We start from the raw sequence: 13,210 nt of genomic DNA, 5'->3' as shown, positions 1-13,210 counted from the left end.
GACCACAACAGAGAAAAATACACAAAAATACATTTCTCCCAGAGTACAATGCATCATAAATTACCTTTCTCCTGTGCTGTTTTTGCTCACAGTAGGTAGTAAAAATCTGACAGGTTTTGGGTAAGTCCATCTCCTAATGGGGGATTCTTAGTATTTCTTCAATTCCTTACAAAGGCACACTCCCCGGAAAGCATCCAAACAAAGATGCCAGGTGACCTCTACTTGTTTGCCCATTTTTCTGACAGTTAGACTGAGCAACTGTCATTCAGTAAGTGCTTTTGAAAATAAAGAAAACCACAAGAAACCCCCATAAAGAAAAAATAAACTAGTCCAATACTAGATCAAATTTTTACAACCTACTGTAAGTGACCGGGACATTTGGGGGGGGGTGGTCACTTAGTATCTGCTAAAAATGTTTTGAACAATCATTCAGGTGAAAAGTCACTCCTCAGACGCAGGAACAGACAGACGTACCCCTATAAAACAGGTCACATCGTTAGTCCATCTTTAGTGCGTTTAGACAAGTACCCGACAGGTGAAACTATCCACCAAACCACACTTCGTGAACCTACCAGAAAAAGTCAAAAGACAATAATACCTGGATGGGATTGTGGCCCTGAATGATTCTTCAAAACATAGTTAGCAGCTACTGTCTTTTTCAAAATCATTCAGGGCAAAAGGTGAGATGATTAAAAAGCAATACAACCTCAGGGTGGGACCACTGCTTGGAGAACCTTCCTTGATCTTGGGCAGAAAGGGCATCTGTCTGGTAATGCCTTATAAATGTGGAAAATCTTGACCATATTGCTGCTTTACAAATTAGATATGGCTAAAGCTCCTGCCTTAATAGCCCAAGAAGAAGCCATAGCCCTAGTAAAGTAAGCTTTAAATTAAGCCGGTATTTCTACTCCAATAGCTTTATGAGCTTCCACTATGGCAGCCTTAATCCAGAGCACTAAAGTGGACTTTTTGACCCAAAAACCTAATCTAAAAACAGAGAATCTGACTTCCTACCTATGGAAGTTCTTTTTAGATACTCCAGGACACAATCTCCTGATGTCTAATGTATGAAAAATATTTCATACATTAGGGATTAACACAGAGTAGGTAACTCAATATCCTGTGACCTATGAAACTTAGACATAACTTTAGGACAAAATCTGGGATCTGTCTGCAGAACTAGCCTGTCCCGAAAGTACAGAGCTTTAACGGCTGTTCACTAATACTCCTGGATGTAGTGAATACCACCAGGAAAATAGTTTTAACCTCAATAATTTAAGTGGACAAGACTGCAAGGGTTCAAAAGAAGCTTTAGATATACTCTAACACTATTGATAAGACCCACAGGGACACATACAGTATGGCTTAAATATTGTGGACTAAAGGTGCGTACCTACGCACTACTAAAGAGGACGGGTCCGTCAGACCCTCCCGCTGGGCGGTCGTTCACCCGACAGTAGTGCGTGTGTACAGACTATCTGCAGACTGATAAGGCTGTTTCTGTCAGACTGTACACACGCACTACTGTCGGGAGAACAACCGCCCAGCAGGAGGGTCTGATGGACCCGTTGTTCTCTTTAGTAGTGTGTGTGTACGCACCTTTACTCATCTTACCACCAAAAGTGAAGTGGACAAGCATAATCTCGATAGGGCAGAAAATGCTACTGTTTGAACTTTCAAAGTGCTCACAGACATTCCTTTGCCCCACCCATCCTGGATAAAATCTAGAACTTCTGGGACTGATAACCTATCAAACTTATGCCGTGCATACACGGCTCGTTTTGTGCGCCGGATCGAGCCAGCGGCTCGATGCCGGCGCATCCTCGCTCGTCCGCGCGGATCAATTGCCGCTCGTCCCCGCCGGCGCTTCCTTATCACCGCTCGATTCCCTGCCATTGTCCGCCGGCGGGAATCGAGCGGGCGCGGGTCGAGCAGCATGATCGGGCCAGCTGAATATTATCAGCTGGCCGGATCAGCTTGTCGATACACGGTACAGAAACGTACAGTGTATCCCCAGTATTCGACTTCTTCAGCCAGAGATCAAAAGTTTTCCAGTATTTTAAATATATTTTCCTGGTTACCTCTTTTCAACTTATCATAAGGGTAAGCATTATCTTGTCAAAAATGCCCAACTCTTTCAGTGTCAGTGTCATGTCAGCTCAGGATCCAGACCACCGATCCAAAAGTGGATGCCACAATGTTCCCTGACACAGATCAGGTCTACATGACAGACTCCAAGATTTCTTTATCAGAATTCAACTATTCTGTTGAAGCACCTGCTGAAATACTCTCGAGCTGGTTAACTCATAGCTCAAGAGTTGTAGTCCCACAGGTAGAGGCTACCGTCGGCCTAAAGGTGACCGCACTTGCCTCCCAGGTATAGCAATCTTTTTATCTAGGGGATCCTTAAACAATATACAAGGTAAATGCATTAAAACTATCTTTACTTACCTGGGGCTTCTTCCTGACCCTGCAATTCACAGTGCCCCTTGCCGCAGCTCTGGTCGTCTCCAGTCTCCCGCTGCAGCCTTTGAAGATCGCCAACCCCCAGATGGGTCGGCGTCTTGCCTAATTCCAATGTGTCTACAATGACTGCAATCAGCCCTTCAGGATCCTCTACATTGAATTGGAACCTCCTCCAGATTCCTGCACTTCGCTGGAATCTGACTCCTCGGAACTCACCGCTGCCATTGCCTATCTTGCTCATGCTTTCAACCACAGGAGTAGCTGCAAGTGCACTCCTGGATGTAGATGGACCAGCTTCCATCATAGAGGATTTAAAAAGAAGGCAAGAAAGGAATTAATATCTTCTCAAAATGCCTGTAGGGTGTCCTGAATAGAAGGACCCGGCTGCTCACCCAAAAAACTTTAACAAAAGTTTTTGGATATGGATTACAAATCAGTTTTATATTACATACAGGGAATTTCGGCTGGGTTTCCCCAGGTTTAACCTAGAGCTAAATAAGAGTGACAAGCGCGCTGTTAGCCAATAAATCTAACCTCCAGCAAACCCACCAGCAATGCTGCACAGACCACGCAGATGTGCTTCACTTACCCAGAAGACCCCATTACACCCATCTTCCGTAACTAAAAGCAGCCACAGGCCCGGAAAACAACCCCCAATGCGGCAATACACTACACAGCCCCTTCAAAGGTCTCCCACCATGATGCTATTCCACAGCCACTCACCCAGAGACCAACTGCTGACCACCAAACAGGAACACACACTCTCCAACTTGCTACCACTCTACGGCAGGGTAGAAACCCCACATTATCCATATTCAGGTCAACTCCCGAGGCTGCCTCTGTGAGCCCTGAAGAACAATCCCTGCTGCCCAGCACACAATTTCAAGGGGAGATGCTGACCTGCCCGGATGCAGGAACAAACAGCACTGAAGGCGGACTAACTATGCAACTTTTTTATAGGGGAAGTGCTGTCTGTTCCTGCGTCTGGGAGGAGCAATGTCTCACCTTTGCACTGAATGATTGTGAGGAAAAAAAATAAAATAATAATTTACAGTTTATTTTACTCTTGGACAAATATATATTTAAAAAGTATGCATACAGATGTACTGTATTTGAACTTTTATAATTTTTCCCGATAGTGGTCCTTTATGGAGAACTATTGTGCCAAGTACATACCTCATATAAACGTGGCACTTCCATCCAGTCACTAGGTAGCTGGACAGAAGGGCACAGATACCTCCGCAGATGTGGTCGACAGGCTGGCAGCATCGCAGACACAGCCAGAAGGAAGTTTGCAGTGGTGCGAATATTAAGTTCCTGCCGTGTGTACAGAGCTATCTGCAGAGTAAAACAAAAAATTAAAGAAGGCGTGTGCCACAGTGTGCAGCACTTATATTATTACATAGCAAATATAGTTAACATGCACCCATATATACTCTGACTTGATTCTCTAACCTTTAGCACAAACTCTGGGTCCAGGCTTGCTAAGTCTTCACACATGGACAGAATGTCAGACCGAGTTGGATCTGAAGGGTCTGAGAAGTTGGGTGAATTGACCAGTGAACAGCAAACTGCTGATATTAAAGCCATCTGTAACATAATATAAAAATAAGCAATTCCCAGCACACATATCGTATTGAATTCAACAAATATAGAAGCACTTTCCTACACTGACAATATAGTGAACAGACATGACAAACCATTGCTGTGTGAGGTAGCCAAGTTGATTGAGCACCTGAACAGAAACTTAAAGTGAACATCCGGACTAAAAATCAACTCAGCAGCACTGAAAAGGCCTGGTGTTTCTTTAACAGTATCACAGCATCAGAACTTTGTTTCTCTTATCCAAGCCTCATTTTTAGCTGCACAGAAGAAAACTGCCCGGGCTTTTTTCCCCTGATGCTGTGCAAAGCATGATGGGATTTCTGAAGTTGTTGCTCTCGTTCTGCTGCAATTTTTTTTTTTTTTACATTTTGAATTTGACATTTTAAGCCTAGCGTGTGCAGCTGGGAGGGGTAATCAGGACACAGGACAGTTGGAACTGTGTCTCCTGCTCCTTGTCACCTCCTTTCAACCAAAAAGATGGCTGCCCCCATGACAAAGATGGCAGCCCCCATGAATCACAAACATTTGCCTGTTCTTTTAAAACAGGGTGGGTAAAAAATGATATTACCTATCTATTCTAATTAACATAACTAATGTAACTTAATGACAGTATGTTTGTTTAGGCTGAAGTTCCCCTTTAACTGGATAGTGTAATGGTTTAGGCTCTGCCTCTCATATAGGAAACCTGGGCTCAAATATTGGCTCTTCTTATTCAGTAAGGCTGTGTTCACATAAATCGCCAGCGCTATCACAAGCGCTGAGTGATTTATTAAGAGTTTTGTCAGCGCTTTTCCCTGAGCTTTGCACTGAGAAAAGCGCTTTCTAAGCGCTTTTGCAGAGCGATTCATTGTTCTTTCACCCAAAAATGAATAAATACAATGTATTTATTCATAGAAGCACTCGGGAAATCGCTATACAAAGGACTTTTTCAAGCGCTTTGCGATTTCCCCATACCTTCCATTGAGCCAAAGCACTCAGAAAATGGTACAGGCAGCGCTTGTGAAAGCAGATCGCAATCGAAACCGCTCATATGTGAACGCTCTCATAGGGAATTGTTACACAAACGCTTTTAGGGCGATTTCTAAAATCGGCAGTGCTTTAAAAAAAAATGCAAATGCTCATAGTGTGAACAAGCCCTCAGCAAGTACCTATTCAGTAAGGAGTTATTGGGCAAAACTTAAAACTGCTACTGCCTACTGAGCGCTCCCTCGTAGCTGCCTCTCAAGCAGTTTGAGTCTGACAGTAGATAAGAGCTATACAAGTGTTAGAATTATTATTACAACTGTGTTTACAGATGAACTGCTGATACTGTGTGCAAAATAAATTTTGGCTGCAATTTTAACAAAACAATGTACTGTTGTGGTTATAAGTAAGCATATTTTGAATCATCTGCCACATCTGCACAATGAAATGTAAATATAATGGCCAATTAAAGGGTACTCTAAATCATTACCAATTATCATCGTGTTCACAGACTTACATTATTCAGAAACCCATTAGGTTGTAAACATACCCCTACGGGGGTATACAGAGTCCCTGCTACTGAAAGAGGATTGACAGAGTAAAAAACTGAGGCCACCTAAGGAAAGGGGGGGGGGGGGGGGTTACCCCAAAATGTTGTGCTCTGTTTTACTTGTGATTATGCGACCGTGATATACTTATTGGTTGAGCCCGCATCACCTGTCCCTATGAAGACGAACCAATGCACCATAATCTGTAAATGGTGTTCCACATTTCTTTAACCATTTCACCCCCAAGCATTGTTCACGGACCAGCGCAATTGTCACCTGTGAGTGCTTTTCCTTTTCATTCGCCAATAACTTTATCATTACTTGACACCAAAACGATCTATACCTTTTTTGTTTGTTTTTTGCCACCAATTAGGCTTTCTTTGGGTGGTAAATTATGCTGAGAATTATTTTATCCTAAATGCATTTTAACAGGAATAATTAGGAAAAAAAAAATTTCTTCTGAGTTTTCGGCCATTTTAGTTTTAAAATAAAACGTGCTACGGTGAATAAAACCCACATATTTTATTTGCCCATTAGTCCTGGTTATTACAACATTTAAATTATGTCCCTAGGAAATAAAGGTGGTGCATTTTTTCAGTTTTGCATCCGTCACTAATTACAACCCCATATATGTAAATATAACAGTAATATACCTTCTCATGTCATACATAGTAGAAAAGCGGAATCCCTAATGCAACAATTTTATGGGGGGGGGGGGGGGGGAGCATAGTCAGGAGGTATCCATTTATTTTAATAAATGTAAAATGTAGTGTGAAATGTGTTTGTTTGTTTTTTGACCACTAGATGTCCTCACACTGCCTCTGTGAGATAGAGAGGGTGATGTAAGAGCTTACGGTCTTCTTCCCTTTCCCCAGTCATGACCGAATGGTAGCGGTAACAAGGGGGGCATTTTAAAACATCTGTTGGTACATTAACAGAGCCCAACAGGATGATTTAAAACAGCGGGTGGGTGGGTAGTGGTGAAAACAGCTTCCTTGGCCTTCTTTCACACGGGAGGCTTAAGATGGTGAATTCAATGCCTGTCAGCTGCTCCCATGCACCAGCCAAGAGATCAGCAGCCTCCATATGGAGTCACATGTCAACATGGCCATGGCTGTGCTCAGATGCAACATATTTATTTTTTACCCAGCAACCATGCCTTTCAAACACTAACACACATTAATGGCCTCAATTCACTAAACTTATCTCCTGTCTTTAATAACTCTTCTAGAGTTGTTACCATGGTGATAAGGCATGTAGTATTCAGGAAACATTTTACCTCAGGCAAGCCTAAAGTTAACTCTTCTGTCTTTAAATTAACTCTCCAATTCCTAAAATAACTCCAGAGTTAAAGACAGGCTGTTAATTAGCTGCATGTGAAAATAACTACAGAGGGGGTAAATTAACTACAGGAGAGGTAACTTAAGGAATGAAGAGGTAAGATAACTCTCTCACGTGTGGAGGTAAGTTTTCTCTTGCCTTATTATCTCTAGCATGATCTTAGTGAATTGAGGCCATTAGGTTATGAACACTCCCATTCAGCTGCATTAAAAATGCAGCCAGAAGGCACTCATGACCAGCAGATGGGAAGCTGATCTACCCTGCCCAACAAGCGTGCAGATCAGCCATCCACCTGACTAGGCCTTACTTCTGAAAAACAAGCCATGCAAGCAGCACAATCTACCTCTGTATTGTTCTCCATGTTTGAAACATATTAAACCACATCAGAATCAATAATTCATGTATATTGCATAATTGATATGAGCCTCATTTTAAGTATTTTTAACCATTAAATAGAAATACATTAACACTTGTGCACTGTACACACATGAAAATGGTTGGGTCGTGCAAAAGGCAACTATAATGTAACGTTCTCAGCAATCCCTGTACAGATATGCAAGCTAGGTTCGGAAGAGTAGCACATGCTTTAGTATGGAGAGGGGTAGAGAAAAAGGAAGGCTCTCTCTGTAGGATAGAAGAAACGCAATACATTTTTAAAAAATCCAGCATGACTGACTGCTGTTTCTCAAAGCATGCTTGCTATTGAAGCAAAATAACATCTTGTATAGATATCTGAATAAATAATGGTTTCAGGAGACACAATGTAATGTATACAAGATGTTTTAGTAAAGGGAACATACAACTGCTGATCAGAGGACTCTAGATGAAATACACGGCTTTAGAAATGTATAGATTATTATATGATGCCACAGAATGACGGCAATAGAACCAAGAACATGGATGACTTCAACAATGTGAAGCCCAAACAAGAAGGAACACTGTTTGCATATTTTATTCACCACATTTATAGGCTACACATTAGTAAATTTACCAACCTTTTTCTGTTTGAGTAGCGTTTCTGATTTTTGTCTCACGAGTGCATCAGGTACTTCATCTAACTCCTGCGGTTCACCTTCAGTGGATGGAGTGATCGGTACTGAGAAACTTTCTGTGTCAAACTGATAAATAAAAGCAAAGAGATCCATATTGGCAAATTAAAAAGAAGGGTATACCACAAGAACCCTATGTCTGCATACTGTACCTCAACATCAATAGATGCCATATCAACAAGATTGGACTCTTCCTCGGGATATGTCGCTAATGATTCACCTGAGATATTGTCCTCTAGCAATTCATCTTCCTGTAACTCCATATCTTCACATATTGTCTGGTTAACTGCCTGCGCGGTGTGCATGGTTAAAGGTAGATCATGATGAACAGCTGGTTGGGTTAATATGTTTTTGATATCACACTGTAGTTCAGTGGTAACTGACTTTGAAGAAAGAGTCAAAGAGTCAACCTTCACAGACAAAGAAGGATTAAAGCTTATTGCCACATTAGAGGGGGCAGAAGAGATAGAGGTCACTGTATGCTTAGTGGTACTTGCAAGATTGGATATTTCAGCCCAGTTCCTCAAAGAAGAGTTATGTCCAGCTGAATCAGGAAGCCCAGAAGAGCAAGAGGCAGTTGGGAATGCTGAAGAACTAGACACTTCAGCTGCAGTACAAAGGGAGGATTTAATGTTCAAATTTCCATCAGAGGGCAAAGAAGAGACAGAATGCATTGTAAGATTAGGGGAAATAAATACATTGGAAGTTGAAAGAGCATTGTCTAAAGTTGATTTTGTAAAGTTTGCAGAGGACAGAGATGACCTAAATTGGCCAGAGGGTGAAGTGGAAGAAAGCAGAGTATTAGTGAGCTGTGGCTGAGATGTCAGGGAAAGAAGCGGGCTACTTGTCAATGAGAGTTTAGAGGAGAGCAAAGATTGAGATGAGAGATTCAAGTCAGATGACAATAGAGAATTTGTGGTTGAAGAAAGGTTAGCAGATTTGCTTTCCAAAGACAGCTTTTGTAATTTATTCTCAGAGCTTTCCATTGGAACATGACTAGCAGTGTTTAACGATGCACAGCCAGGCAAAGTCAAGGCTAGCCTCCGTCGAGGTGGAGACAGCTGCTTTGTCCCACGCAAGCCAGTGTTCTCTGGTGGAGCATCCATTTCATAAGAAGGCATGGCAGAAGACGACCTAGGAGAAGAATTAAAATAGCCATTATTATATGAATTTTCCCTTATAACACATCAGTATTTAAGGCAGAGAATTTATCTGTGAAATGTTTCATACTACCATCACTGCCTTATAGTGATACATTACTAACTTTTCTCCTAGGAGATAGTTTTTCATCTTCTGTTTCAAATAACTTTTAAAGCACTCTGCAATTTAAAAAGTACCAATAAATGCGTAAAAAAAAAAAAAAAAAAAAAAAAAAAGGGCAGTTTTCAGGCATAGACAAACCAGGCAATTGCTTGGAGTGATCGCTACGTCCCCCCCTCAGAAAACCGGTAAAAGGAGATTGTACATGGTATGATTGCCATGCACAATCAAGCTGTGGTATACCGTCATACCGGGACTGATTGAGGGCGGAGGTTCCACCGTGGCCGAGACAGTGAATCAGAGTTTGTCTTTACAAGTGATCAACCTTACTGACGATGAGATCTCACCATCTATGTTATCTGTACTTGCCAAAGGACTTGGCTTTTGCCCCACATACAATTTTGATGCCTTTGAGTTGATCACTGATTTACACATTTTTTGTCGCAGGATTCTGATGCAGTCTTTCCACCAGAATTCCTCCGGCAGTAATACTAGACCGGAACCACAGCTTGTACTGTCAGAACAGGACAGACAGGCTTTAGCGGATCTGTGTCATCTCCAGGATGGCGGATCTCCGGACCTCCCGGATGGGGCCAAGTTATCTGGCCTGCCCCTGGCGGTTCCGTTGAGCTATCAGCCATCTCTGGATGAACTTGATTTACGGAATCGGTCGCTGCGTTTTCCACCGCTCTCGGTCAGTCCCAGTCTGGAGACCTTCGCCACAGTAGTAGAAAGAGATATTTTGCGTTTATCTAATAAAATGACAACACACAGGAATCTGTCTGATTCTGAGCTATCGGCCCTACAGGCATTAAAGTCTCAGACCAACTGGGTCATTAAATCCTCCGATAAGGGGGGGAATGTAGTCTTGATGGGGGTGCTGGCCTACAGGGAAATGTGCCTGAAGATTCTTAATAACAAATAGTGTTATGTGCATGGCAGCAGGCTGGTGTTGTACTTTATACTGGTTGAACTCGATGGACGTATGTCTTTTTTCAACCAAAATAACTATGTAACTATGTAACTATGCGTGTCCCCCCGTCCAGAGTCACTAGGTGCCAGAAACAATTATTCTCAATTATCAATGACGCAGTGTCTAGACAAGTTGTTGGGGAGGATGTAGGCACATTTTTTGAAGGTGCCACACCCCATTACCCCTACATTCTACGCGCTGCCTAAAATTCATAAACAACGTAGACCACCCCCGGGCCATCCTATCGTGTCTGGCAGGGGCTCTCTGACTGAAAAAGTCAGTATTTATATTGACAGGCATTTACAGCCCCATGTACAGGCCTTACCTTCTTATACTAAAGACACTGTGCACCTTTTGAGGACCCTGGAGGGGGTATTTGTCCCCCCAGGTTCCTTACTTGTTTCTCTGGACGTGGAGGCATTGTACTCCAGTATTCCACACGATTTAGGTATACAGTCGGTGTCTACCTTTTTGGGAGAGTTGGATTTACACCAGACGGCCCACAATATCTTTTTGACGGATCTATTGCACTTTTTGTTGTTGAATAATGTTTTCGTTTTTGAGGACACCCACTACCTCCAGGTGCAGGGGGCGGCGATGGGCACAACTTGTGCTCCGTCGTACGCCAACCTGTACCTGGGGGAGTGGGAGCGCGCGGTCTTTTTTGATGATGGTCTCTCTATGTACCTGTGCCACGTTCTTATGTGGCACAGGTACATAGATGACATCTTTATCGTGTGGACGGGTACCGACACTAGCTTGAAACATTTTGTGCAAGTTTTGAATACTAACAATCGTAATTTACGATTTACGCTACAATATGATGCAGTGAGTATTCCGTTTTTGGACATCCGTATCTCTATCGGTGTCCAAGGCCGTCTGGTGACAAATCTCTACAGGAAGGAGACAACGTCCAATGCCCTTCTTAGAGCAGATAGTTTTCATCCCAGGCACACCATACGTGGAATTCCTGTGGGCCAGTACCTCCGGGTCAGACGAAATTGTTCTGAATTGAGGTCTTTTGAACAAGAGGCAGTAGCATTAGGCGAACGCTTCAGACAACGTGGGTACCCGGATCATCTTTTGAGACAGGCCTACAATCGGGCTAGATTTATAGCAGGAAACGACAGATTATTAAATAGACGAACCCCTAAGACGGGCGAAAATTCTGCCCGCCTGTGCGTTCGCTATTCAGCCCAACATGGAGAGATTGTGAACATTTTCAAAAAACACTGGTATATTTTGACCAATGATCCTAAAAACTTGGCCCCTTGGTTCCGGAGGAACCTAGGTTGGCATGTAGACGGGCCCCGTCTTTACGGGACACTTAAGTGAAGAGTCATTTCCCTGGATCTGGCAATAAGCGACCCCATTGCATTGTGACGGGCACATATGGATGTGGCGGATGTGTCACTTGTCAATATATGCATGTTGGGAAGGAAATTATGCTTCCCAATGGCTGCATGTGGAAACTGCAGCATTTTGTTAATTGTGGCACACCCTTAGTGGTGTATTATTATGCCCCTGCGGGGCCTTTTATATCGGTAAAACGAGACGTGATCTAAGGGATCGCATAGGCGAACATGTTGCTAGTATTAAAAGTGTCACCTCAACCACTCCAGTTGCTCGTCACTTTAAATCTATGCATGGGGGTGACCTCCGTGGCCTCCGTTTTGTTGGGCTGGATCGGATACACAAGACGATCAGGGGAGGGGACTATGATCGCCTCCTTCTTCAAAAAGAATCACGGTGGATATTTGAGATGGAGGCCACTGACCCTCCGGGTCTGAATGACTCGGTGGGCTATGCTGCATTTTTGCCCACATAGGTTCTGATATGCGAGCTTATTCCCTGGCTCCCTACGCCTAGTTTCTTTCAGCCCTGCTTGGCCTGTGCCTTTCTTTGCCTGTCCTATGTAAGTTAACTGGGGGCTCTTTTTGATAATATATATATATTCTCTATTATCCTGCAAAGTTCAGGTCTATGGGTGGGTCCTCAGGTTACCCTTAGATGTGGTTTACTTGGGGTATGTTTATCCCCCCCCGGATTTTTTCTAGTTTTCTATCTTTCCATTTATGCCCCTTTTTTGAACCACAGTTTTTCCTACTAATCTGATTGATTAATAATATGAAGGCTGGTCATCAGCATGTTAAATTGCTTTTCTCTCTATTTACGTTTGTGTATATAAATGTTTGGTATGCTGCCTTCCTGTTCTACCCTTCCTCCCCCCGGCGCACCCGTTTGACTTTTTCTTATCATTTGTATAATATAATTTCCTTATGCACATGTCTTTTCCTGTGCTTACATTCCCCCCTTTTTTTTTTTATGTGAGTCATGGGAGAGGCGGGCGCAACACGCAGGCACCAGTTTGATTGACTGAGATGCGTGTATTTAGTGTCGAGATAGGAGCATCCAGTGTTGAGCCACTCCCCCTTGAGTAAGCCAGAAGTTGCCAGCGAAACAGGTCGGGTTCCCCCGGCGTGTCTGACACCTGACCCCCGCCTTGTGGACTGCCGCCCGCCGCTCCCCCTCTCTGCTGGACCTTGTGCCTCCACCGGGTTTTGCCGAAGCCCCTCCTGGCGCGCTCAGGCATTTACCCACACCGGGATCTAGGCTGAGCTCAGTGTTGATCTCCTCTGGGAGACACGCTGCGGGGTTTGAGCCCGCCCTGCTACTCACCTGCATGCCGCCACAGCACAGCAATATAGCGGTACATCACCACATCTGACTGGCTACACGCAGGACGCATTGGGAACAAGATATCTGGAGCGGTACAGTATGTCTCCTTTTTTGCCTGCATGAGAGCTCTTTACTTGCATTCAGCTCACTTGGCTGATGTAACGATCGGTGGGCGCAGAGAGTATCTGATTACCGGTGATCTGCAGTATCACCGGAAATACAGATATATACCAGATTATAAGTGAACTGCAGTCTCACCGATAATCCGATATACAAACTAACCTCTGATCACCTGAATAGAGTGTAGTGTTTGGTGTAACTGTAAC

At 43.4% G+C, this 13,210-nt stretch overlaps 1 protein-coding gene across 4 annotated transcripts in view; it reads right to left on the bottom strand.

Annotated features, from left to right (window-relative positions):
* TEP1 (telomerase associated protein 1) overlaps positions 1-13,210 on the bottom strand; it is a 194,519-nt gene that overhangs the window by 101,699 nt on the left and 79,610 nt on the right. For all 4 annotated transcript variants that reach the window (XM_068241093.1, XM_068241103.1, XM_068241122.1 and 1 more), the window contains exons 2-5: positions 8,125-9,106; positions 7,919-8,041; positions 3,922-4,056; positions 3,643-3,804 (exon numbers count right to left, since the gene is read on the bottom strand). In XM_068241093.1, coding sequence (XP_068097194.1) covers positions 3,643-3,804; positions 3,922-4,056; positions 7,919-8,041; positions 8,125-9,106 — 1,402 coding nt within the window. The remainder of the gene's footprint in view (positions 1-3,642; positions 3,805-3,921; positions 4,057-7,918; positions 8,042-8,124; positions 9,107-13,210) is intronic.

The sequence above is a fragment of the Hyperolius riggenbachi genome, chromosome 1, assembly GCF_040937935.1.
Source record: "Hyperolius riggenbachi isolate aHypRig1 chromosome 1, aHypRig1.pri, whole genome shotgun sequence".
Classification (NCBI taxonomy): Eukaryota; Metazoa; Chordata; class Amphibia; order Anura; family Hyperoliidae; genus Hyperolius; species Hyperolius riggenbachi.
This window is presented reverse-complemented; position numbering and strand designations above follow the sequence as displayed.